At 42.6% G+C, this 25,676-nt stretch overlaps 2 protein-coding genes across 6 annotated transcripts; one reads left to right on the top strand and one right to left on the bottom strand.

The window, feature by feature from the left end:
* Positions 1-1,372: 1,372 nt before the first annotated feature.
* LOC107077244 (zinc finger protein RFP-like) lies at positions 1,373-21,881 on the top strand. Of its 5 annotated transcripts, XM_015346063.2 has the most exons (11): positions 1,373-1,675; positions 3,145-3,209; positions 3,472-3,519; positions 4,973-5,095; positions 6,612-6,677; positions 7,751-7,792; positions 7,913-7,954; positions 8,080-8,121; positions 8,236-8,277; positions 17,180-17,206; positions 18,973-21,881. In XM_015346063.2, exons 2-11 carry the CDS (start codon positions 3,152-3,154, stop codon positions 19,494-19,496), a joined length of 1,014 nt encoding a protein of 337 aa, XP_015201549.2. In that variant the 5' UTR covers positions 1,373-1,675; positions 3,145-3,151; the 3' UTR covers positions 19,497-21,881. The 5 variants fall into 5 exon arrangements, with proteins under 5 accessions (XP_015201549.2, XP_015201553.2, XP_015201550.2 ...); XM_015346067.2 differs by lacking the exon at positions 3,145-3,209; XM_015346064.2 differs by lacking the exon at positions 8,080-8,121.
* On the bottom strand, positions 21,875-25,676 carry LOC138238319 (butyrophilin subfamily 1 member A1-like). Its single transcript, XM_069188584.1, has 4 exons — positions 25,342-25,676; positions 24,696-24,989; positions 23,329-23,357; positions 21,875-22,176 (listed from the first exon to the last, which is right to left on the bottom strand). The coding sequence occupies exons 1-3, from the start codon at positions 25,577-25,579 to the stop codon at positions 23,347-23,349; spliced, it is 543 nt and encodes a 180-aa protein (XP_069044685.1). The 5' UTR covers positions 25,580-25,676; the 3' UTR covers positions 21,875-22,176; positions 23,329-23,346.

Genomic DNA, 25,676 nt, shown 5'->3' with positions numbered 1-25,676 from the left:
CCAGCGGCCCCTCCAGGGCCGTGGCCGCGGCGCTCGCGGCGCCGTGGTGGGGATGGTCCCCTCACGCTGCTCCTGCCGTGAGCGCTGAGTCCGCTGCCTCACAGGGGCGCCGCGAGAGAGCATCCGCGTTACAATGGTGAGATCTTGCACGGTGCACGACAGTGGAGTCGTACTCCTGCAGGACCTCTATCTATCGCGCCATCTGCCCCTTTGGCTCTTTAAAGTTGAGCAGCCAGGTGACGTATGCATGGTCTGTCGGATGGCGAGTGTCTGTTTCCACTCACTGGGCTCCTCTGTCGCTACCTCGGTCAGCCGGCAGGGCGCGCTCCGTCTGCTGGCATTGCCAGCTCCCCCGAACGCGGCCTCGGCCCGCGTAGCAAGGGTCAAGGCCTGCTCCGGCGAGGCCGGCGCGGCCAGCTGTACGTGGCGCCACAGCTCCTCGAGTGAGAGGGCCTCGAGAAAGGCATGGAGCGCCATCCCGGGGGAATGCTGGGTATCCACAACAGATGAGGAACAAGACATCAGCAGCGACCCGGTCCAGTCACTCTCCTGGTCGGCGGTGCTGCAGGGCCAGCCTCTCCTGGATCAGGTCCAGCGCCTCCTCCACGCTGAAGTGCAGCTGGAGAGCCGCCGTCAGCGTCGCGCAGTCACCCCACTCCTCCTCCGGGACGTCCAGGAGCACCTGGCAGGCCGCTCCTTCCAGCGCCGCTGCCAGGTGGCCAGCCATCTCCGCCCGGCTCCAGCCATTCGCCCGGGCCGCGAGCTGGAACTGCGCCTCGTACGTCTCCCACGGCGCTTCTCCGTCGTAGCGACCGGGTCGCACCCGCGCCGGCGGGTGCAGGAAGAGCTGGCCGGCCCCTGAGGAAAGGGCATCCCCTCTCTGCAGCGTCTGCCGGACGGGAGTAGCTGGGAGTTGCTCCAGTTCCCTTGCAAGGGCTGTGGCCACCCATTGCACCCAGGAGTTGCTCAGGCTCCAGGTGTGCGCTGCTGCTGGGTCCGGTCTCTTTCAGGGTCCACCAACGTCAGCCACAGGTTGTCCATCCTGCCTGCTTCTGACACCAATTGTAACATCTACAGGTTCGTTCAGGATAAAGGACAAGAGGAGACAGTGAAGGCTCATAAGCACCTGCTTTTATTCTCTTTTACAAAACAAAACCTAGCACCAGGATTTACGCACACATTTGTGGACAGATGGAACCCGTACACAAGTTTAGAGTCTTAACTTTTTAACAGACTCTACACACTTACATTATAGGACACAAAGCTTCAGAGAGCACTTTAGCTGACACGGGTTATTAACATGAGCAGGGTCAGTTGCTGGTCATTACGGACCCCTGGACTCCCCCCGCCTACAACTCCCAGCAGGCGCTGCGATGCCCTCAGCGACTGGGTGCGCTTCCTCCTCAATACGAGGAGCGTACATTATTTTTTACCTCAATAGCCGCAAAGGAAGAGGAAAGGGAAGATATGTTAAGGAGGACTGGGAGAAGAAGTTGGTTGCAGTTTCTTTTTCGCCCTAATTGTATTGCGTGTTCTGTAATCGTCTGTCCAAATTTGCAAAGCATTTGCCGCTGTTGCTGAGCTGGTGTGCTGGTGTCGGTGTCTAATACAATCAGACCTCCTGGAACAGAACTATATGACCTGGTTCGATCCGTTAATCCAGAGATAGAAGCAGGTAAAAACACGATCACACAATTGTAATTACTCTGTTTTTGACCAGATATATACTATCACACATATTGTCTGCTTTGTGAATTGTCAAACTGCAACTTTATATATTAATCGCGATGTAACTGAGCATTGTTAATACACTGTACAGTACGTGGCTCTGATTTAAGGGCGTGACTAATGAAGCGGTCCTGATTTATATTTTCTTTTTCATAGGTGACACGAGAGTGCTGTAATTTGCAAATAAGTCTTAAATTGCATTGAAAATGAAGAGCATATGCAAACGTTACGCGAGAACTTCTATCTATTGAAAGCGGCTCTATATTCTGTTTGTGACCGTTAGAAAACGGAGAATCGGGAGTGACGAGCCGCTACTGTACATTGAGCGCCGATAACAGTTAAGAACGGCTTATAATAAAGTCATAACCGTTATGTAAATATGTCTTCGCTGTAGATCTCAAGAAATATCCAGAGAATTGTGAATGTTTGCTTAGACCAAGTATTTATTTTGTCGTTTTTTTCCCCGAAGATGAAGAAAATCCCAGATACTTTCACTTTCGTATCCCGACATCTTTCAGTAACCAGACAGTAACAGGCTGAGCTGTACTTTAAACGCAGTTGTAGAAAGCTTTCGAGTCATTAACATTTGAGGGCAAAAACATTAAAATGTGATATTTTACCCCATCTGGAGTTAAAGTTGTGCGTGTTTAAGACATCTAATTAAAAGAATACTGAGGTGTTTTTAGTCTGATCTAATGATTAATAGAATTTTATTTTTAACTTAATGGGGAATATTAAGAATGTTAGAGTGAGACGACCGTTAAAACTAGACTGTCATTCAGGTCATGGCTAAGATTTTGAAAGGATTAGCAATATGGAAGTAGTAAAATTGTACTTGTATCTCTGAAATTGTAGTATCTTGGGTGCAAGGGCCACATACTACCTAGAACTTAATATGGAGCCCTTGAAAAGCTTGTGCAAAACCTAATCTGGTTGTCCAGCTCTTAATTTTAAAAAGAACAGCCATAGTGATCACTGATGTCAGTTTTTACTGGATCTTTTAAACCTACCCCTAGCTCCGCAGCACACCTAACCTATATCATAAGAATTACATTCACACTACAGGTAGAAATAAAATTAGAATGTTCTTGAAGTGTTTTAGTCTAGCCTAAAAGTTAATCTAAATTACATTTGAAATCAATTAAAATTGTTAATTTCATAGTTTCAGAAACATATCCCAAAACCATGTTTAATTGAAAAAGTATTTCATTTGTACTTCATTTTCACTAAAGTTTGCTTGGACAACTTTGTTGTTTGTAACTTGACTGGCATCTTCATCCCTTCATACCTTATACCGTTAGCCAGTTTCCCTTAAGAATTGATAACAGAAAAATACTCATACTGTATTTGTAATCTTCCTGAGGTTGTTTTCTCAGTTGCAGATAGAAACAGACTAACACCATGTGTTTATCACAGCTTCACAATGAGACACCTCTGGATAATCATGTTGGTGGTCATTCTGTTCATATTCTGTCAAGCAGGTATGTTTGTGATATAATTAACTCAATTTCCCTTCGGGATCAATAAAGTCTTATCTCTCTATCTATAGGGAAGAGTAATTCCATTAATATTAGTTACTTGATTGCACAAAGCAGGACACATCCTCGATGGAGAGCCAGTCCACCACATGTCACACACAGACACAAACATAGAAACACTCACACCAGGACCAATTTTCCTAGATGCCAACTAACCCACCAGCATGTCTGTGGACTGTTTTGTTTGTTTTTGTAATTCCTGTAGGTACTCTTCATAACGGAAGACACCAGAAGAACATGTCCAAGACTCAAGGTCTGTGCTTGAAAGAAAGTTGTTAATTTTTATTGATCTGTAAACAATTGTATGTTTGTAGTGCCACGGTACTACTGTTGACTGTTCAACAGGCGGGAGCTTCTCTACTTTTTAGGTGGCTATTCCCTGTTTTGTTAATGTGTGATTATTTCAACAGATAATTCATTTATTCATGCATAACTCCAGGAGGAGACAAGTCTCCAAGCCTGTTTTTATATGAGCACCGTTGTTAGAGCTGCTCGTATAGGCAGTAGCTATATCGCTCTGTAGCTCACAACTGGCTCCCCGCTGAAGCTCAGCTGGTGAGAGCCTGGCCAGTACTTGGACAGGAGACTCCTGGGAAAGCTGCTGGAAGAGGTGTTAGTGGGGCCAGCAGGGGGCGCTCACCCTGAGGTCTTTGTGTGTCCTAATGCCCCAGTATAGTGTATACTGTAGAACAGGTGCCGTCCTTTGGATGAGATCTCAAGGCCTTGGTTTCACTCTCTGTGTTATCCCAGTGTCCTGGCCAAATTTCCCTTACCAGTCATGACCACCTAATAATCTCCATCTATGAGCTGTTTGGAACTTGACTGGCACCTTTATCCCCTCATACTCTGCTCTCCTCCTCACTGATAGCTGGAGTGTGGTGAGAGTACTGGCACACTTTGGCTGCCGACACATCATTTAAGTGGGGCTGCACATTGGTGGAGGTGGAGGGGAGTCTCCATTACCTGTAAAGTCCTCTGGGTGGAGTGTCCAGAAAAGAGCTCTTTAAATGTAAAGGATTATTAATTATTATTGTTTATGATGAGGATCACCTGCAAGTAACAAAGCTGGAATAGACTGGTGAATATGATGGATTAGCGTCTATCCGTACATCACATTAGAGTGGCTGCTCATGTAGAAGTTACCCGTGGAAGGAAACTGGAACACCTGAAGGAAATGCAGGCAAAAGTGAGGAGAACATGCAAACTCCACACAGATTGCACCACAAGACTCAAATCCAGGGCAGCCATGCTAATCACTGCACCACAGTGCCTACCAAGATATTGAAGCATGAAATCATAGACAGATAAATTCCTCTTCAAGAAATCCCATATCCCATAATCCCATAATTCAAATCATGTATTGTTTTCAGGTTTACCACACGGCCGTATAATTGTTAAATCATAGACTTTCACAGACTATTTTGCAAAAGATAGAACCAAGAATTCTTGAGTTTCTTCCTTTCTGTCTGCGCTTTAATTTGAGGTACATCAGTTTTCAATAAAATACTGATGAGAAGAGCAGAAAATTCCTTGCTTCAATTTGTTCACGTGAAAACTCAACCTGGTGCTGGTGCTGGTGTGGTTGAACTGAAGACTGAAGGATGAGGGTCTCAATCACAGTACAGGAGTCACTGCTAATGATTAACATGTTGTGGACTCCAGGGCTGTTGTACTCAGCTCATTTCTGTTCTTATTCAATTGTCCAGGTATTCAGCCTGAAGAAGCTGTTCTCTCCTGGTTACTGCCAGCTGGAGTTGGATGTGTAGTGGGCTTAATTATTGCAGTGTTTTTCCTTTTGGTTATCCTGTGCTGCTTAAGGAGAAAACCATGTAAGTATATCTATGATCTCATCACAAATATTATTCATGCTCTGAGAAACATGTGCCTTTATTGTTTCCTTTGGTCAGGTGATTATAGTAACTCTGAATAAAAAATTTACAAGTGAGCTCTTGATGTTTGATTCTGGGAATGATGTTAATTGTAGGGGGCTGGTTTGCTGGTTTTGGAAACATTTGCAGGGACTGCTTTAAGAGAAAAAATGTATATTTTGCAAACTAAATCTTCCTGTTCTAAATTAGCCAGATTTATCATCCAAAATATTGAACTTGGTGATCACAATTATTTCACCCAGAACCATTAGATGTATGCCTCTGCTGTATCATATAGCCAGGTGACTATTGGCTGAATTTATGTACAGTATACTTTAGCTCCTGTTGTGTTTTTTTCACAATTAAAAAGAAACTGGAAAGTAAGTTTTTTTTTCTGTCATAAGCAACCTCTTTGTTCCAGTGTTCATCGCTATTATTTAAGTGCAAGTGTTGAATATTAATAACATGATATGTCCTAATATGACCAAGTGTGTATTACATTGTACTGTACAGCTAAGGACATGACATTCATGAGGGTTGGTTGCAGGGAACTATCACAATTCATCACATAAAGTCCATCCCTATACTTTTGTGTAATGAACAACAGTAAATAGTACGTACAACTAGGTTAGTCTCATAATACTCGTCTGTTCTGCAGCTAAAATTTCCATCCTGTTCTGCTTCTTTTTTCATGTGGCAAGGCGACATAGCAGATAAGCGAATGTTCGAATGTTAAATCCTCAGATGTCGAGATCAGATCTCATTGACTTTATCACTGATATTTCATTTACAGATTGACTTTGCTGTCCCCATACTTTTAAGTGCAATGTGTGGACCCATACTGTATATATGTGTCTTGTAAAAGATAATACCTAGACATGTTACTGCATCATTTCTACATTGCCAGTATCTTCCGTTGGTCCAATTGGTCCAATTTATTAAACTAGGTGACCTTAACAAGCAGCTGTGCTCTGTTCTTAATCTTTGTACTGAAGAAAGATGTGAAGACGGGGGTTTGAATTTAATCTTTTCTGTAGGGGGTTTAGACTTCTAAGTCACAAGCTGGGGTTTATGGCAGGAAAGGGGGTTCACTGATAAGGATTGCAGATGCAAGCTAGGGACCTCCCTGGGTGTAATGTTAAACTGACCATTTGCCCAGAACATCGTAAACTGGCCAAATACCATGAACCCCCCTCTTTACCATCAGACTGAGTGACGTCAGAAACGGAGAAGAAAACACTATATAACCCAAAAGTTTGTAACAGTACGGGGAACAATACTTCGGTTTTGTTGTTTCTTGCGGGAAACAAGACTTCGGCTTTATTGTTCCTTGCATGCAATAAACTCATCTGTTTTACTTCATCTCGGGATCAAGAACCTTATTCCTTCTGTTACAACAGTACTATTCACTTGAGTTAATTGTATTTTTTAACTATAGTTTGAATTAAAGTGTTTAATATATTTCCCTGTGCATCAGCCTGTATTAGGAGCCTGCCTGGTAGGGGGAAAACCAAGCATGATGTGGAGGCATGTGAGGATCCCAGTGAGTACTGACATGATCACATTTCTGTATGACTACTTGGATTTTCCTGATTGTAGATATTAGGCTTGTTTGCATTTGCATTTAAAGCAGCAGTCTGTTATTTTATCTTGTCAGTGCTCCTGTCCCGAAACTGTGTACCCAGGAGCCTCTTTTACTGTTGAACCTGAACAGCTTATTTTAGTGATTGTGATATTATAGTGATCACAAGAACTGAATCCCTTCATACACCTTGTGAAAGATTTAACAGATTCAGCTCGTTTCACCTGTGTAGATGGAGGTACAATACACTACTAAAGGAACAACTGGGTATACTATTACTAAATATTCAACTGGTGTGTTTCTTCGTATGCCTGTTACATTGCTGAGCTTCAGCTACAGGGGTGGGGTTGATTTAATTTAAAATATAAAACAGATCTGAACAATTGGCCCGTCCTTGGACACTCTTTGCACCAACAAAAGAGTGTAAGCACCTTTCACGGTCTAGATGTGACATCTGAGTTGCAGTTTTTATCAAGTGAAAATATAGGGATAATATAACCAGTTCTTATTCTTATCTTTAGAACTAAGGGTGGAAATCTACATGAGTCTTCTCATTTATGGAAGACTCAATTATAAAGTTCCAGGGAAACAGCCATTTTGGATCTTACTTTCATCATGTGTAGATATGAGCCCAAATGGCTTCTGACCTCCCAATAACTCAACCCAGGTGTGGGCAGTTAAAACCAAAATCACTCCCTGTGAAACAATTCAGGGAGAGAACAAGTGGGAAGAATATAGTGATCAAAGTTTATGAAGCATGACCTGAAAGTTACATTAATCAAACTGTAAAACTGTATTTTGTGGGGAAAGTAGAAAGTGAGGAGCCTGCATAATACTAGGTAGATCTCCAAACTGTGATGGGATTTGTTTTCTTTCCTTTGGTTTGCTGTGCAACCCTTCATAATTACTTCCTATAGGCTTTTAAATCTTTAAATATTTAATATTAATATTAATATAACCAAGACCACCATCAGTCAGACTGTGTTGTACTCTGCTGTTCCCTCTTATTCACTCTCTATTTTTTGCTTTTGTAGAGAAGCTTGAAGAAGAGAATGAGAAGCTGCAGAATGACAAAGGTACAGGACTGTTTGTGGTTTTGTTTGATAGTTCTTCAGTACAGTTATAGCTGTGTCAGCCATCAGTCAGACTGTATTGTACTGTACTGTACTGTTTACTCTTGTTGTTTGTATTTATAGAGAAGCTTGAAGAAGAGAATGAGAAGCTGCGGAATGACAAAGGTACAGGACTGTTTGTGGTTTTGTTTGATAGTTCTTCAGTACAGTTATAGTTGAAACAGCCATCAGTCAGACTGTATTGTACTGTACTGTACTGTACTGTTTACTCTTGTTGTTTGTATTTATAGAGAAGCTTGAAGAAGAGAATGAGAAGCTGCAGAATGACAGAGGTACAGGACTGTTTGTGGTTCTGTTTAATAGTTCTACATACAGTTATAGCTGTGACAGCCATCAGTCAGACTGTATTGTACTGTACTGTTAACGCTTGTTGTTTGTGTTTGTAGTGAAGCTTGAAGAAGAGAATACGAAGCTGCAGAATGACAGAGGTACAGGACTGTTTGTGGTTCTGTTTAATAGTTCTACCCTACAGATACAGAATACAGTGGCTATCAAAAGTATTCACCCCCCTTGGACTTTTTCCATATTTAACTGTGTTACAATATAGAATCACAAAGTATTAATTTGAGCTTTTTTTGCAATTGATATTGATCAAAACAAAACAATCTATAATGTCAGTGGAAACATAAATCTACAGACCTTCATAAATTCATTATAAATATAGAACACACAATAGGTGCATAATATGCATAAGTATTCACCCCCTTTACAAAGACACACCTTAATAGGCTCTTGTCTTTACAAGTCACATAGGTTGTTGAATGGAGTCCAGTTGATTAGTACAAAACAACATCAAATTTTCAAAGTAAATCTGGAATAAGGTTATCGAAAAGACGAAAAGCACCAGTCTGGGGAAAGGTTTAAGAAAATTTCTAAGGCATTACATATCCCCAAAACACAGTTAAATCCATTATAAAGAAGTGTAGAAAATATGGCTCAACTGTGAAACTGTGAAGAACAGGATGTCCTCAAAATCTGAGTTTAAGGAGAGAAGAGCACTAGTCAGGGAGGCCACCAAGAGGCCGGTGACAACTCTATAGGAATTACAGTCTTCCATGGCAGAGATGGGAGAAACCATGCACGTGACATTTGCCTGAGTGCTTCACAAATTTGAGCTTCATGGGAAAGTGACAACAAATTCACATCAGATCTTGACTACAATTTGCCAGAAGGCATGTGGGAGACTCTGAGACCAAATGGAAGACAGATTTTTAGTCTGCAAGTACAAATTATGTACAAATTCTGGGAGAATAGCACTTGTGAGTAAACCTTAGACACTGTTGTAAGTACTTTCAACCACAAGACCCATATCTCGTGTCCTAGATTACTGAAAGACCAAGAGCAGGTACTGTATAAAACACGTCCTGTGATCTAGTGTTAGTCACTACACCAACCCTTATATAACCATGTCCTCTGAAAACACACCCAGATTAATGTGATAATTAATACATTGCCTAACAACCCAAGATAGTGGTGAGGTTGAGCTGCATGAATTCAAATCAGGACTGCTTTAGTTTATTAAAATAGGTTAATTTAGTAAAATAATACAAACTAAGGATTATGGAAAGAGAAGTGGAAATGGATGAAAATAAAGAATTAGAAGTTGCTAAGATACAGAACAGTGTCAATAAATCTGAATTCTATTCAAGGCAAAAGTCATAAGAGTACAGTAAGTTCTCATTATGATAACTTTTTTACGCTATCAAACACTGAACCCAAGTACAAGGTGAATGCAACCTATTCCTTTAAGAGGTGTGAAAATGAGGGTGCTTGGTATGTTCCTATTGCTTACATTCTGAATAGCGGGGAAGTATGCATCACCTGATCAGTGGAGATTTATTAAGGTTAGGGGTTCTGTGCCACTGCTCAGGAGCCGATCCAGCGTTGCTGTGGAGTGCAAGTAGATGGGCTGAGGGCTGGAGAGGGAGGAGCAGCTGGAGCAGCTTCCCTGGTCCAGCTGAGCTCTTTGCTACTTCTTCTCCGTTGTGTGCTGGCTGAAATAATCACGATGCCTTATATTGTATATTATTTTAATATGTTCAGGTGGGTAGCTGTATCAGCATGCGTAGGCTGCAAAGGACCAAGTAATAGGTTTATTCCATGCTGAAAAGAGAAGACCTATTACTTATTGATTTAATATTTTTAACTTACCCTTTTGCAATGGAATGGAGTATGTGATGTGGCAACATAGCCAGTACTTCATACAGTCTTTTAGTGTTAAGGATTGAAGGATGCTGTTTTATTGGGTCAAAATTCTCATTTGTTATACAAGCAATGGGAGGTGTTTCCACGTCATTTAAAGAGGTGTGACTCGGTTTTGCATTGACTGGTCTTTAATGGAAAACCAGATAAGTGATATCTATGGGTATTTTCTCAGACATCGCTTGTTGCATGAGGTTTACTGCAGCTGGCTGTGTTTCTTTTCAGTATAATCATGTGGTTTCTTCATTTAATATCAGTAGAATGAAAAAAAACATGGTGTTTGCAGTGCATAGGATATATCTATGATTTTAAGTTACGTTTGCTCAGTTTCTTGAAACTTACAAAAGTCCTTCTTGCATTCCTTGCCAAGTTGTGGCCCCACATTTGTGGCCTTTTGTCTGGTTTTAGGAATCTCTTTTCTTGACTTGAGAATCACCAGGCCTACTTTGTTCCTTGCAATATGGTTTTATGGCTGTGTCTGTACAACTCTTGTCTTTCTCTGATAGAGAGGTTCACAGTTCTTGTAGCCTTTGTGGAGCCACAAGGATTAACAAAAGAAACAAGAACTGGGCACAAACGCACCCTAACATCAAATGGTATGACTTACAGGCCTCAATGGTAAGCGTTATGTTTGGCGCAAGCATGACAGTGAAGTTAATCCTGAGAACACAACCCTTACTATGGTGAATGTGGGTGGCAGTATCATGCTGTGGGGAAGCTTTGCTACATCAGTGTCACGGAACCTATACGTGGAATAAGAGGATCCTTATGCGTGACCGGAATCCCACAGGACGCAGAGTAGCAAAGGGACAATCCAAAAGACAGAATCCAAAGGCTGGGTCGATAAGGGAGGCAGAGGGTCCGGTAACGAGAGATATCCAAAAACAATTCAAAAGACAAAATCCAGAAGGCGAGGTCAAGAGGCGGAAACAGAAGATTCGTAACGGGAGATCAGTCGAAAGGTTTGGAAACGCGCACTGGAGAATACTATGAAAGGCTTCTCAATCGTGAGCATGGGAAGGTGTGCGAAGGAGGTTAAAATACTGAAAGGAAAGGGGTGTGATTGGATGATTGGTTAGGGAGTGAGAATTTGAGGAATCTGATGCATGTGAGAATGTGCTGGGTTCAATCAGGGATGAGATTGTGAAGCAGAGGTTCCGGGAATGTAACGTTGTTTGCGAGGGAGAGTGTGGAATGTGTCAGGGACAGAACGGCGTTTCTGAGTAAGAGTGTGGGGGTGACAGTACCCCCCCCTTTAGGGTCGGCTCCTGACGACCCCAGAGAGCGAGTACGAATGAAGTCATCGATGAGGCTGCGATCCAAAATATCTTTCTCACAGACCCAGGAACGTTCCTCAGGACCATAGCCCTCCCAGTCGACTAGAAATTGTCGGCGGCCTCGGAGCCAGCGGGCATCCAAGATCTTATTGACCGTGTAGGAAGGTAGACCGTCAATGAGTCGTGGTGGGGGTGGAGGTGGCCGAGGCCGGGAGAGGGGGAATCTGTGGTAGGGTTTCAGGAGAGAGACATGGAAGGAGGGGTGCACCCTGAGAGTTGGAGGAAGAGCAAGACGATAGGTTACAGGGGTGAGCTGGGAGAGGATGCGAAAAGGTCCAATATAACAGGGTCCCAACTTATGTGAAGGCTGTCTAAGTTTCTAGTAGACAGCCAGACAAACTGTCCTCGTCGTAGTCTGGGCACAGGTCGTCGATGACGGTCAGCGGTGGTCTTCTGCCGCAAGGAGTTCTTCAGGAGGGCGGATCTGGCTTGTCTCCAAATTCTCCTGAAGAAAGTGAGGTGCGTCTGGAGGCAGGGAATATCAGAATCAGGGATAGAGTCCGGGAGAAGAGAGGGTTGGTATCCTAGAGAGCAATAGAAGGGGGACATCCCAGTGGTGGAGGAAGAGAGAGAGTTATGGGCATATTCAGCCCAGGGGAGGAGAGAGACCCAGTCATCTTGAGAAGCAGAGACGTAAGATCGAAGGTAAGTAAGAAGGTCCTGGTTGGTTCTTTCCGTCAGTCCATTGGATTCAGGATGATAGCCAGACGTGAGAGATGTGGAAGTCCCAAGAGATTTGCAAAAAGTTCTCCAGAATCTTGAAATGAATTGAGGTCCTCGATCTGATACGATATCCTCAGGAATGCCGTGTAGTCTGAAGACATGAAGAATGAAGAGGTCAGCCATGTCTTGAGCAGATGGAAGGGCAGGAAGAGGAATGAAATGAGCCGACTTCGAGAATCTATCTACCAGAACCATAATGGTAGTTTGATTTGGTTCTCCAGGTCCCATCTAATATCAGCCATGATTCTCTCAGGGGGTATAATAGGTTCAGGAGGGTCCAAAAAGCCAGGAGGATCATGGAGGCGAGATATGGCGTCAGCCTTTATGTTCTTGGATCCCGGTGTATAAGTAATGAAAAAATGGAACCTAGAAAAGAAAAGTGACCAGCGGGCCTGGCGTGGATTCAAACGTTTGGCAGTTTGTAGGTAAGAGAGATTTTTATGATCCGTAAGAATAGTAAAAGGGTGTAGGGCCCCCTCCAACCAGTGTCTCCATTCCTCCAGGGCGAGTTTGATAGCCAGTAGTTCTCGGTCTCAAACATCATAATTAGTCTTGGCCTGGGACAATTTTTTGGAGAAAAAGGCGCAGGGGTGGAGGATACCCTTCTCTCCATGACGTTGAGATAATATGGCACCGACTCCGTTGGCTGAGGCATCCACCTCGAGAATGAATGGAAGGTTGGGGTCTGGGTGACGGAGGAGGGGGGCTGTGGTGAACAGTCTCTTGAGATGAAGGAAAGCTTGGTCTGCCTCAGTAGTCCATTTCCCTTGATCAGGACCTTTTCGGGTCAGGGCTGTAATGGGGGAGACGACAGAGCTGAAATTCCTAACAAAACGGCAGTAAAATCCCAGGAAGCGTTGAATTTGTTTTAAATTCTGGGGGGTTGGCCAGTTCTGTATGGATTCAGTCTTGGCAGGGTTAATTTCAATGCCCAGGGGTGAGAGGATGTAGCCAAGGAAGTGGATTCTGGTAACATGGAAAGTACACTTTTCCAATTTGGCGTAGAGTTTGTTCTGAATCAAACGATGAAGAACCTCGTGCACATGAGAGACATGCTCCTGGGGACTACGGGAAAAGATTAGAATATCATCCAGGTATACCAGGGCATATTTGTGCAAGATATCCCTAAAGATGTCATTCATGAACCCCTGAAAGACAGCAGGAGCATTAACCAGTCCAAACGGCATTACTTGGTATTCATAATGACCATGGGTAGTAATGAATGCCGTCTTCCATTCGTCACCCTCCCGAATGCGGATCAAATTATAAGCACCGCAGAGATCCAATTTAGAAAAAATAGTGGCGCCCCGGAGTGATTCCAAAGCCGATGAAATCAGAGGAAGGGGATAACTGTTCTTGATAGTTATGTTGTTCAGACCGCGATAATCAATGCAGAGTCTGAGAGAGCCGTCTTTCTTTTTAACAAAGAAGAAACCGGCGCAGGCAGGTGAGGAAGAGGGGCGGATGAAACCAGATTCCAAGGACTCCTGTATATAATCTTCCATAGCCTGAGTCTCCCCGTGGGAGAGTGAATAGACATGGCCCTTAGGTGGTAGAACCCCTGGAATTAGGTCTATAGGACAGTCAGATGGGCGATGAGGCGGGAGGGATAGGGCCTTCTGTTTACTGAAGGCTAGGTGTAGATCCGAGTTCTGGGAAGGAATATTGGGGAGGTTATCTTGAGATATACAGGAGACAGAAACTTTCTGAGGAAGCTGACAACAATGCGAAAGGCAATGGGAACCCCAGGCTGAGTTCCCTTTGTGACCAGGAGATGTGTGGGTTGTGAATCTGTAACCAAGGGAAACCAAGAACCAATGGGTGAGAAGGGGATTGAATGAGAAAGCACTGAATGACTTCCTGGTGGGTGGCGCCGATGCGAAGAGTGAGGGGAGTGGTCTGCCACTTCACCAGACCAGGGGAGTGGGGGGAGCCATCAAGAGTGAGGAGCCAAATGGGCAGGGTGACTGGCAACCGGGGAATATTCCAGGACGAAGCGAGTCCAGAGTCTAGGAAGTTCTCTTCGGAGCACGAATCAACAAAAGCAGAGAGAGAGGTCTGTCCAGTAGTCCATGACAGGGTGGCTGGGAGAAGGAGTCCGGATCTGGGAGAGGAAGAAGGGACGCTGGCCATAACAGCAGGTGGATAGGAGCGAGGAGGGCGACTGGGGCAGGCGGCTCGGAGGTGATCAGGGGAACCGCAGTAAAGGCATCGCCCCTCACGAAGTCGGCAATCTCTCTCCTCAGAGGTCAGTCTATGGAAGGAAGGCAGTTGGGAGGGTGTGGGAGGGGTTCGATTGCCCGATCTTCGCTGTTGAAGCCTGACCTCTAGTTCAAAGACTCGAGAAATGAAGGAGTCCAGTGATGGGAAGTCCAGGGGCAGGTGCACAACGTGATCCTTGAGTTCATCAGATAATCCGAGGCGGAAGTAGTGAATCAGGGCATTGTGATCCCAAGCGAGTTGAGCAGCCAGAAAATGGAATTCGGAAGAGTAGTCCTGAAAAGAGCGAGATCCTTGAGTAAGGGAAGTGAGGCGTGCAACAATGAGGTGGCGAGAGTGCAACTGCCCAAAGGCAGATTGTAGAGCTGTCTGAAAAAGGTGGAAGTTGGCAGTCTCAGGAGCGTTTCGAGAGAGGAGATGTCCAGCCCATTCCAGAGCTCGTCCAGAGAGGCAAGATACCATAAAAGCAATTCTTTCTCCATCGGTGGGGAAGCAGTCTGGGCGGATGTGGAAAGCCATCTGACATTGAGTCAGAAAGCCCTGACAGCTGGAGGAGTCGCCATCAAATTTTTCTGGGAGGGGAGGGGGTAGAAGATTAATTTGTGTTTGAAGCGGGGGTGCAGGGGCAGGAGCTGCAGGTGGGGGAGATGGTGGAAGTGTAAAGTGGTCAGCTAGTTGCAGGACTGCCGTAGTTAGCAGGTCCAGGTTCCGGGAGTGTTCGAGGAGAATAGAAAGTTGACTCTGGTCCGCTAGATCCATTTTAATATGGCTCACTATTCTGTCACGGAACCTATACGTGGAATAGGAGGATCCTTATGCGTGACTGGAATCCCACAGGACGCAGAGTAGCAAAGGGACAATCCAAAAGACAAAATCCAAAGGCTGGGTCGATAAGGGAGGCAGAGGGTCCGGTAACGAGAGATATCCAAAAACAATTCAAAATACAAAATCCAGAAGGCGAGGTCAAGAGGCGGAAGCAGAAGATTCGTAACAGGAGATCAGTCAAAAGGTTTGGAAATGTGCACTGGAGAATACTATGAAAGGCTTCTCAATCGTGAGCATGGGAAGGTGTGCGAAGGGGGTTTAAATACTGAAAGGAAAGGGGTGTGATTGGATGATTGGTTAGGGAGTGAGAATTTGAGGAATCTGATGCATGTGAGAATGTGATGGGTTCAATCAGGGATGAGATTGTGAAGCAGAGGTTCCGGGAATGTAACGTCGTTTGCGAGGGAGAGTGTGGAATGTGACAGGGAAAGAACGGCGTTTCCGAGTAAGAGTGTGGGGCGTGAAAATCAGGGTCTGGAAGACAGCTGAAAAATGGATGCAGTAAAGTATAGAGATTTTCTGGAGGAAAACCTGCAGCAGTCTGCCAGACACATGGGTCTGGGGAGAAGATTCATCTTTCAGTAGGACAATAACTCAAAACACAGAGCCATAACCACATTGGAGTGGTTTGAAAAGAAAAAAAGGCTATGTTCTGGGGTGGTCCACACAGAGCCCAGACCTGGATTATAGAATCTGTAGTAGGAGTTGAAAATTGCTGGCTGCCAGATCAGTTCCCATCCAATATGAGGGAGTTTGAGCAATTTTGCAAAGAAGAGTGGGAAAAATTGCAGTGTCCAAATGTACAAATCTGGTAGAAACTTATCCAAAAAGACTCATAGCTGTTATTTCTCCCAAATATGCCTCTTCCAAATATTGTCTCAAAGGGGGTGAATTCTTATGCAATCAGTTTTTTTTCTGTTTTATATTTATAACGAATTTAGGAGTATCTGTAGAATCTTGTTTTCACTTTATAGAGTGTTTGACATTATAGAGTGTTTTCTGTCAATCAATGACACAAACTCCCAGTTAAATACATTATTATATTGTAACACAATAGTAACACAAATGTCCAAGGGGAACAAATATTTATGATAGCAAGTGTAGTTGAACTGTTTTTAATTTTTGTTGCTTGCATTTGTAGAGACTAGACCATAAAAACCAGGTTGAAAAGCTGCACAGTAAGAAATGTGTTTGCGATGTTGTCATTGCAAACAGACAGGGGTGGTGTGGTGGCTCTGTGGCTATGGCTCTGTGCCTGTGGCTGAAGGGTTACTGGTTCAAATCCTGTGACTGGCAGAGAAATCCTACTCTATTGGGCTCCTGAGCAAGGCCCTTTACCCCAGCTGCTCCAGGGGTGCTGTACAATGGCTGACCCTGCACTCTGACCCCCAGCTTCTCTCCCTGTCTGTGTGTTTCATAGAGAGCAAGCTGGGGTACATGTATGTGAAAAGACAAATTCCTAATACAATAAATTGTATATGGCTAATAAAGTGATCTTATCTTATAATAATTCTACATAAGCATTTTTCTTCCATCTTGAGAGTCAGCTGTATTACTTTCCATTTAAAATAAAATTGTGTGATAGGGTTTAAAAAAGATTGGGACCTCTGTAACATCTAAAACATGAGGTCTGTGGAGTTGAGTGTTTGGGAAGAACTGTTTCCCTGATCTGAAGCTGAGTTATTGGACCTACTGTATCTGTGTGTCTGTAAGGCTGTATATTCTGGATTGTAATTTTCTTTATTTACAGTGATGAGAACATATATTGTACACTTTCTACCAATGAAACAAGAGATAGTCCTTTTGCTTATAAGTGCACCTGTCTTAACTTTCTACATGATCCTTCAGGGTTTTGATGTGATACTTAGCTTAAATAGTTTTAAATTCAGGTTTTGTGAAAGCTTTAAAAGAGAAGTTCTTGTTTTTCTTTCACATGATATAGGAAATTCTATGTATAAATGATTTGGAAAAGTGCCATATTTGTTTACCTTATGAATGAACCCTGGCTTTTTCTCTCTTCCAGATATTTTAGTGAGACGGGCCATGAAAGGTACTTTTTTTGTTGTTGTCGCTGTCAGTAATGTCAGTTTTGGATTTATCTGTTTTCATGCACAACACCTGAGTTATTTTCAGTTCTGTGAATTAAATCTGAACTTTACTAAGAAAACCACAACCAAGAAACTAAGGAGGAAGACAGTGCACTTAAAGTAATTGAATGGTCCCACTTACTCATATGTTGATTACTGGCACTGAAACTACCTGCCGACTCTACCTGGTATATCTACTCCACGAGTCATCTCTGATGGCATTACACAACAGTAAAAGTTAAATAGTCAGGAATTGAAATTTAACAAGTCAAGCTGCGTAAATCCCAATTGTTTCACACTCTTCTAAATGTTATGAATAAAGACCCTAATGTTTCTATTACTTTCAGGTAAGCTTTGCACAATGCTGGCCAACACTAACCTAAACCCCTGTCTACCAAATTAATCTAACATACTATTTGAATTGTTGTACTTAATCATGTCAAGATAGCTTACTATTCTTTTAATAATAATAATTGCCTATACGAATATAGTGCTTTTCTGGACACTCCACTCAAAGTGCTTTACAGGTAATGGGGACTCCCCTCCACCAATGTGCAGCCCCACCTGGATGATGCGATGGCAGCCATAGTGCGCCAGAACGCTCACCACACACCAGCTATCAGTGAGGAGGAGAGCAGAGTAATGAAGCCAATTCAGAGAGGGGGATTAATTAGGAGTCCATGATTGGTATGGGCCAATTTGGCCAGGACGCCAGGGTTACACCCCTACACTTTTCGAGAAACACCCTGGGACCACAGAGAGTCAGGACCTCTGTTTTACGTCTCATCTGAAGGATGGTGCCTATTTACAGTTTAGTGTCCCCCTCACTATACTGGGGCATTAGGACCAACATGGACCACAGGGCGAGCGCCCCCTGCTGGCCCCACTAACACCTCTTCCAGCATCAACTTTAGCCACTTTAGTGTCTCCCATCCAGGTACTGGCCAGGCTCACACCTGCTGAGCTTCAGTGGGCTGCCAGCTGTGAGTTGCAGAGTGATATGGCTGCTGGCCAAAAGTTTCATTCTGTAAACTTCTGTGGTAGCATTTCACAAGAATGGGAGAAAGATTAAATGATTCAGGTCATGGCAGCTAATATGCAGCTCCCTCCTTGCTATACAACAGCTACCTCTTACTTAAGCTACCTTTACACCACATACCATTGGACAGCAGGAGGATAAGCAAGAAAGCTCCTCCAAACTTTTAGAAATAAAATCTTATTACAGCTTTTCAACATTTCGACATACTTTTGAGATTGAAGACCCATTGAAGTCCTCTATGAAAATAGATGGTGTTTCTACATTATGCCACTGATGGCATTTTATTTATTCATTCTTTAAAACAAATATCAGAACAAGTAAATAATGTCAAGCTGAGATCTTGAAATGGTTTTCCAAGTTTCTGTTTACAATGGATGTGCACATACAGGTAATAATGGGGTTTCAGAAAGTAAAGTCAATTCACAAAATTGACAAGCGGCCAGATGTAACATATTGGACAGCTGTTTCATTGCTGTATAAGTTAGTTTTACTAATCATCATCTTCAGAAACCATCTTTAAAGTTTTTTGTGAGAACAGCAAGCCATTAAAACGTCACATTACAAAACAAATTAACTATATAGATCAGAATTTCTTTATGAATTGTCATTTAATTTAACTCCCTCAAATTTCAAACATTTTCAAACATTTCTGAGGATTGTATCTGTATTTGTTTGTTTCTCTTTACACAGTCTTTGTGACCCTGGATGAGGACACAATGTACCCCTACCTGATGGTGTCAGAAGATGGCAGATCAGTGTGGTGGACAGAGCAGCGCCAGAATCTCCCTGACAATCCTGAGCGGTTTGATGAAAACCCCTGTGTGCTGGGCAACAGGTTACCAGAGATGAGATGGGGGTGTTACTGGGAGGTGGAGGTTGGAAACAAGAAGTCCTGGGAGCTGGGAGTGGCCCGAGACTCAGTGTGCAGGAAGGGGCAACTGAGTCTGAACCCTGGAGCTGGGTTTTGGGTCCTCAGTCTTTGGGATGGGAAGCTGACGGCCCTGACTGACCCAGAGACCCCACTGGACACAGACGTTCTCACAAGAGTGGGGATCCATGTGGAGTATGAGAAGGATAAGGTCTCTTTCTATAACGTTAAAGAAGATGTATACTCAGTCATCTACACTTTCACAGACAAAATAGACAGAAACATTCGACCGTTCTTTTCCCCTGGCAACAATGATAACGATCCCCTAAGGATTGCAGAATCTTAAGAATCGTCATCATTACAGATTAATAATGAAATAACATGTAGTGTAATCAATATTGTTTAAATATTTCTAGATTTGTTGCTATAATCACAATAGCATTGTGCAGAGAAACATGACATTTGTCAAAATTGAATTCCAGTAAGGACAGGGCCCACACTTATTCACACCTCCGATTATTCTTTTAAAATTCAAAAGAAACAAACCTTGAATAACATTCTTCTCTATGTGCAGTGGAAACCCTGAGAAATATACAGAGACTCTCAAAGTTTCCTCTGCTCCTGGGGTGTGAAAGGAAACAGCACTGAAGACATTCAGTACTAGTGACTTCATCATGGTGGAGGTCAGGCAGCTCCCTGAAAACTCCAGCCAAACGATCTCTGACCTCCATTATTTGGGAAATGGCTACAAAAAATCAACACAAAGCTATTCTTTCCACTCTAGAGTCCATTATCAAGTCCATTGCCAGAGGAAGAAATTGTATCTTGTGGGACAAGTGTTAGAGGAGACAGCTGTAAATCCAAAGGCAGTGGGTGGAGATCTGCAGTGCAAACTGGTGAAGGCAAGAAAGCCAGGCTGTCACGGACGTCCAAAGGGACTAACCGTGGGGAGTAGGAGAGCGGAAAAAGACCCATTTGCCTAGCGACGAGATGGGAAAAAGGCCCGGGCTCAATAGTGCAAAGAGTTCAGGAATGCCATATAGAAACCTATGCCCTCAGGGAGCAGACGTGGGGCGCCCTGGTGCTAGGCGGGTCTCAGGACATCCGAACGACAATGCTGAGCGAGGACAGAGTGCAAGACCCGGAAATATATAGCCCAAGGGAAAGAGAGGGACCGGAAGGACAGCAGACCGGAAACTAGGGAGAGGACAGAGGGCGTGACACAGGCTACTGGACCAGAAAACCTACACGTGCAGAGCACAATTAAACGATAACAAAAGTGCATTACTAAAACTACACACACTCACACATTGTACTGCGCAATTACAACTGACACCCATTCACAGGGTGTACTGCACAGTAGAAACACTAACACACTCTCTCAGACTGTACTGTATATTAGCAATACTGAAACTCTCTCACAGACTGTATGCACAATAACAACACCGATACACTCTCACATATGACATTAGTGCACATTAACAATACTGGTGCTCCCTCATAGACTGTACTGCACAATAACAGCACTGGACTTACTGGCTGGCTGCTACACATTAACAATGCAGACACACTCTCACAACCTGTACTGAGCTTCTCTGTCCATTGGAGTAAAGTGTTCTCTCAGTGAGACAAAAGAATGCAGAAGATTTGATTACAGCCTGAATGGAGGAGTGCTTCCACACACCTTCCTAATAAGAAGATGGCCTAGTGCCTTGTATCTGATCCATTATGCAGGATGGCAGGGATTCTAGAAGTGACCCTCATGTGTTTTACCTTTAGCATATTTAGGAGTCTCCAAAAGGAAACAAATTATATAAGCTCAATGATATGCTAAAGTGTAAATTGAACTGGAATACTGTGAAGTCTAAATTGATTGTGCAGCTTGCTAACTTTTGTTTTAATAATATTTTTTTATGCTAGTCAAATCAAATTCTCACATTCATTAATAACCCATTACAGACTGGTTAGAGGTACTGGGAAAGATACAATGTGGAATATGGAGACTTGCAATGCAGGGTGTTGGCTCTGAGGTCTGACTCTATCATATCAAGTAAATGGCTCAACACTACAGATAGCATACGATATAAGAACATAAAAAGTGTTACGAATAAGTGAATATGTTTTATTTCCCATTCTGGGTAACTCTAATGATCACAGTACCAGCCCTGCTGTGAAGTGACACCTCAACACCTGCTGAGCATCCAGTGCCAGGGATGAACTCCTTTTTACAGTTCTTCTGCAGCAGTATGTTCCTGTAGGTCAGCTGTCTGATTCCTAGCCAAGCACATCTAGAATGTGACACTGTATAACATCATTGGTTGGGATTACTACAACACTAATGTGATTACTGCTTGCTTTCTCGTTGTGTAAAAGTAACCATTTATGCTTAGTTTCACACTTTGTTTAGACCACTCTACACTATCCTTTCTTTGCTTGTCAATAAGTGCTCTGAGATAATGGCATAAGCTAAATATTCAAGATAATTAAAAATATATAGAATAACCTTGTCTCTGGTTCCCCCAGATAATTGCTCTCCAATACTGATCACTCATGGATAAGCCTCGTATTAAAGCCCACACATTGCTTTCAAACCCCAGTCCCCACATTTACACCTTTTAATTCAGCATGTATTGTCATCTTAGCTCAACACAGAGATGAGTCTGGCTTTGCAAGCTTGCTTGAATGAATAAGAAATGGTAGGTCATAGAAGGCAATTGAGATCAATGACTTTTTGTAGTTTTTTAATATGTCAGACAAGAGATTGTCCTGCCCTGTCACCTCACACCTGAGACAAGCGCTGTGTCTCTGGAGGTGAGGTGGTGCAAAGGGAGCTCTGGTGAGCTGGTCCATCAGTACACAGACAGGAGGGAGACAGAAGGCCCAGGCTACCAGGGCAGAGTGCAGCTGTTCCATCAGGAGCTGGAGAGAGGCAACGTGTCCCTGCTGCTCAAAGATGTCAGAACCTCAGACCAAAACATCTGCACTTGTCATGCCACCTCTGTGCAGGGGATGAACTGCAGTCCTAGCTGGAGAGTGGTCACAGGTAACACAGTTGAAGACAGTGTTTACAGATAACACAGCTGAGATACAACTTACACGTGGCTAAATGAAAAACATACCCGAGGCCACCATAAGCCAATAACATTTAAGATGTGATATATTACATATATTGTAAATTATATACAGTAAGCTATTGTAGACCTAAGACATAAAGAAAAAGATTGCAGGGAGCAAAGTCATCTCAAGATTTTTGTTAGCCCTTGTCTTCAGATCCATATCTTAAATAAAAATGCAAGCACAATTAATATATTTCAAATTCATGTATGTAGCATTTTCGGACTAATTTTGATGTATATGTAGAATGCAACCAAACCCTTTCAATGTTGCAAAATGTCTGCTGATCATCACATATTAAGTCAAATTTAATTTTTTAAAACACCTCAGACTTTCTATAGCGCAGATCACTGTAATACAGTATTTCTGTATTTCTACTCTGGACTCCATATCGGAAGCACTCCCAGCTCCTACTCCACCAGTTCCAATCATAGGTTAAGTACATCTGGGTATTAATCTTCTTTTGAGCGGTTCAACTTTGTAGTTTGAAAACTGTAAGTTATACAGTATAAATGTTCTCTAGCACAGGTAATTATTTCCTCAAAGAGTATTGTTTTTTGTTTCACAACTAGGTTGTTAAAAGCGCTTTCTTTTCCACAGCTCAGGACTGTTTATTATGTACCGCCCTTAAGCTAGATCACAAGTATTAAAACATAGTAACAGTAAATAACAGTATTAACATCTAGCCTATTATCTGCAAATAAAGTTTATAAATCCACTAAACTGAATAGTGACAATTTTAACTATATAAAATAGTTTCTAGAAACTACAGTGTTGTGCAGTTGATCATTGTTGCTCTTCTTTCAGGGAATAAGAGTTTGATAAAGCCAGATCCTTATATAATCTGACTTTTCTGTGCTCTTTCTATTCAGTATGCTTTTAAACATATTTCCTGAAATAAACAGCAAAATACATTCTTCAGCCAATCAGTGAATGCAGGACCAGGAAAATCCAGATTAATTGATTTTCATGCTGTAAACTAAACAAATTACAATACAGTAATATCAGTTTCAGGAATAATTAAACTTTCTTCAAGATTTTCCTTAGAAAAGAAGAATTCATACCTGAATTTGGGTTTATCTTCACAGCATCTCTACAGGACAGAATGCATAAAACATTTAAATGTTTGATGGTGTATAACAATATATGAAAAAACTATATCATAATATACTAAAATGTATGTTTGTACTAAATAATATATACTATATACTATATACTATATACTATATACTATATACCATATACGATATACCATATACCATATACTATATACTATATGCTATATGCTATATGCTATATGCTATATACTATATACTAATATACTAAAATGATTTAAAAAACAGACATTCTGAAGGAACATACAGCCACTTCCACTTGCCTCCACATGAATATCTCACCAGCTGATATTCATTCTCCTCCCCCCTCCACCCCATCTTCTCTCTTCCAGCAGCTCCCTGGTTCATTCCAATACACATTTATTTGGCTTAACTATCAAAATCATAATTCCAATATTCCATTGAGCAAACAGTCCAGCATATGTGTTTTCACTTAGAGGCAAGGTGAGAGACCTGTATTGCCTGAGGTTGTAAAGGTCCAATTGGATTCTGTGTTAGACCATATTGCTATTGTTCAATTAAAAGCACCTTGCCAAATTCATCCCAAACACTGAATCATATTTTTGACAAGTTATCCCCAATAGTATGTGACCGGAAGGGTGCATATCTGTACTGGATAACTGATATGAATGGACGAAGGATTGGAATTTGGCTGCTAATCCAAAAACACAGCTGTTATGCACACCATGGCCAGGACAAGGGCTGATAAAAAAAACTGAGACATACAGACTCACAGGGTGAATGCTTACATAGAACCGTTCTGGAAGAAAAATCAGGTTGTTGATTTTTATTTTGCAATCTGCGGTCAAAGCTGTAACAACTCAGTTAGATATTCTAAAGATTCATTCTTACGTGTAAGTTATCTTTGACCCTGGAATAATGGGGGTAATAAAATAGAGGGGTGTCGCTTTAAATACTCTGGATTACAAAGATGATTCGTCCCTTTAAAGTGCCCCAGGGAGAATTCACAAAAAATCATATCAATTTTCAAATTTCAATCAATCAAATGATCTAAGCATGGACACAATGCTACTATTCACACTGTGTATGTGTTGTCACCTTTGTTTGCTTCTCAATGAACAGAATATTCATGATTGGCTAAATACAAGGTAAAGCTTATTGTCCTTCATTAAGCAGCTTTCATACTGCGAGTCTATGAAGCCACCAAAATAACCCTCTAGATTAAGTATATACTGTATTGTCAAGTCCTCAGCTTTTCATACTGGGAGTCTTTTACCCTACTGTAGTCTTCTAGTACAAAGGCTATTGAGGATATATTCTTTGCACTTTATATTCTTTTGAGCAAATTCACCTACCGTTGATTTTTACGGAGGTCCTGAGCTGTGCTGTATGTGCTGTACGGTCCTTTGGGCCAACCACACAGGTGACCTCTTCATTACTGGTCCTCATCATGTAGAGGTGACTGGAGATGGAGAAGGGACCGTTCTTGTCCTGCTGCCTGGCTGGCTCTGCCGTAAATGTGATGTTTCTTCCTTTCTTATCCATCCAAACCATCTGAGGCTCAGGGTACCAGCCCTGAGAGCTGCACCTCAGCTTCAAAGAGTCTTTCTCAAGCTTTTCAACTTCAGTCAGGGGAACAGAGCCTTGGCCTGTGGACAGATTAATTTCACATTCAAATACAACAAGTATCATCAGTGGATAACAGATGGGCGAGAACAAATGACAGGGCTAACGTCTGTCCCAGTTATAAAAAAGACAAAGGTGTGTAATGTCAAAAGAACAGCTGAATACAATACATATTTTATCAGGATTTCCCTGTGTTACCACTTTCTTCTATGCTAAAGTTATGCTGGAATTAAAACCAATTCTGTCCTTTCATTAAAAATATGCATATTCCTTACTTAATCTTTTATGTTGCGGAAATGTAAGTGTAAGAAATTAGTGTAAATCTCTATCAGTCTTATGCTACTCAGTAGCAGGGTGACAAGAACATGGACTCACGTTTAACAGTTAACTGCAGCTGGGGTTCCTCAAACAATCCTGGTCTGCTGACATGACACTTGTAGGGGCCTTCGTCTGAGATCTTGACTTCTTTGAGCAGCAGGGAGACATTGCCGTTCTCCAGCTCTGTACTGAAGAGCGAAGCTCTGCCCTCATAGCCCGATCCTACTGTCTCCATATTGTCTTTGTACAGATAGACGTATTCACTGAACTTCTGCCTGAACCACCTCACGTGCATGCCTATCACACTGGTCTGAGGTGAGAGGTGACAGGGCAGGACAATGTCGCTGCCCTCATCAGCGACCACAGGGACCAGAGGCACGATGACTTCAAAT

The sequence above is a fragment of the Lepisosteus oculatus genome, chromosome 4 (assembly GCF_040954835.1).
Source record: "Lepisosteus oculatus isolate fLepOcu1 chromosome 4, fLepOcu1.hap2, whole genome shotgun sequence".
Taxonomy (NCBI): Eukaryota; Metazoa; Chordata; class Actinopteri; order Semionotiformes; family Lepisosteidae; genus Lepisosteus; species Lepisosteus oculatus.
Note: the sequence above shows the minus strand (reverse complement) of the source record. Positions and strands in the feature narration are given on the sequence as shown.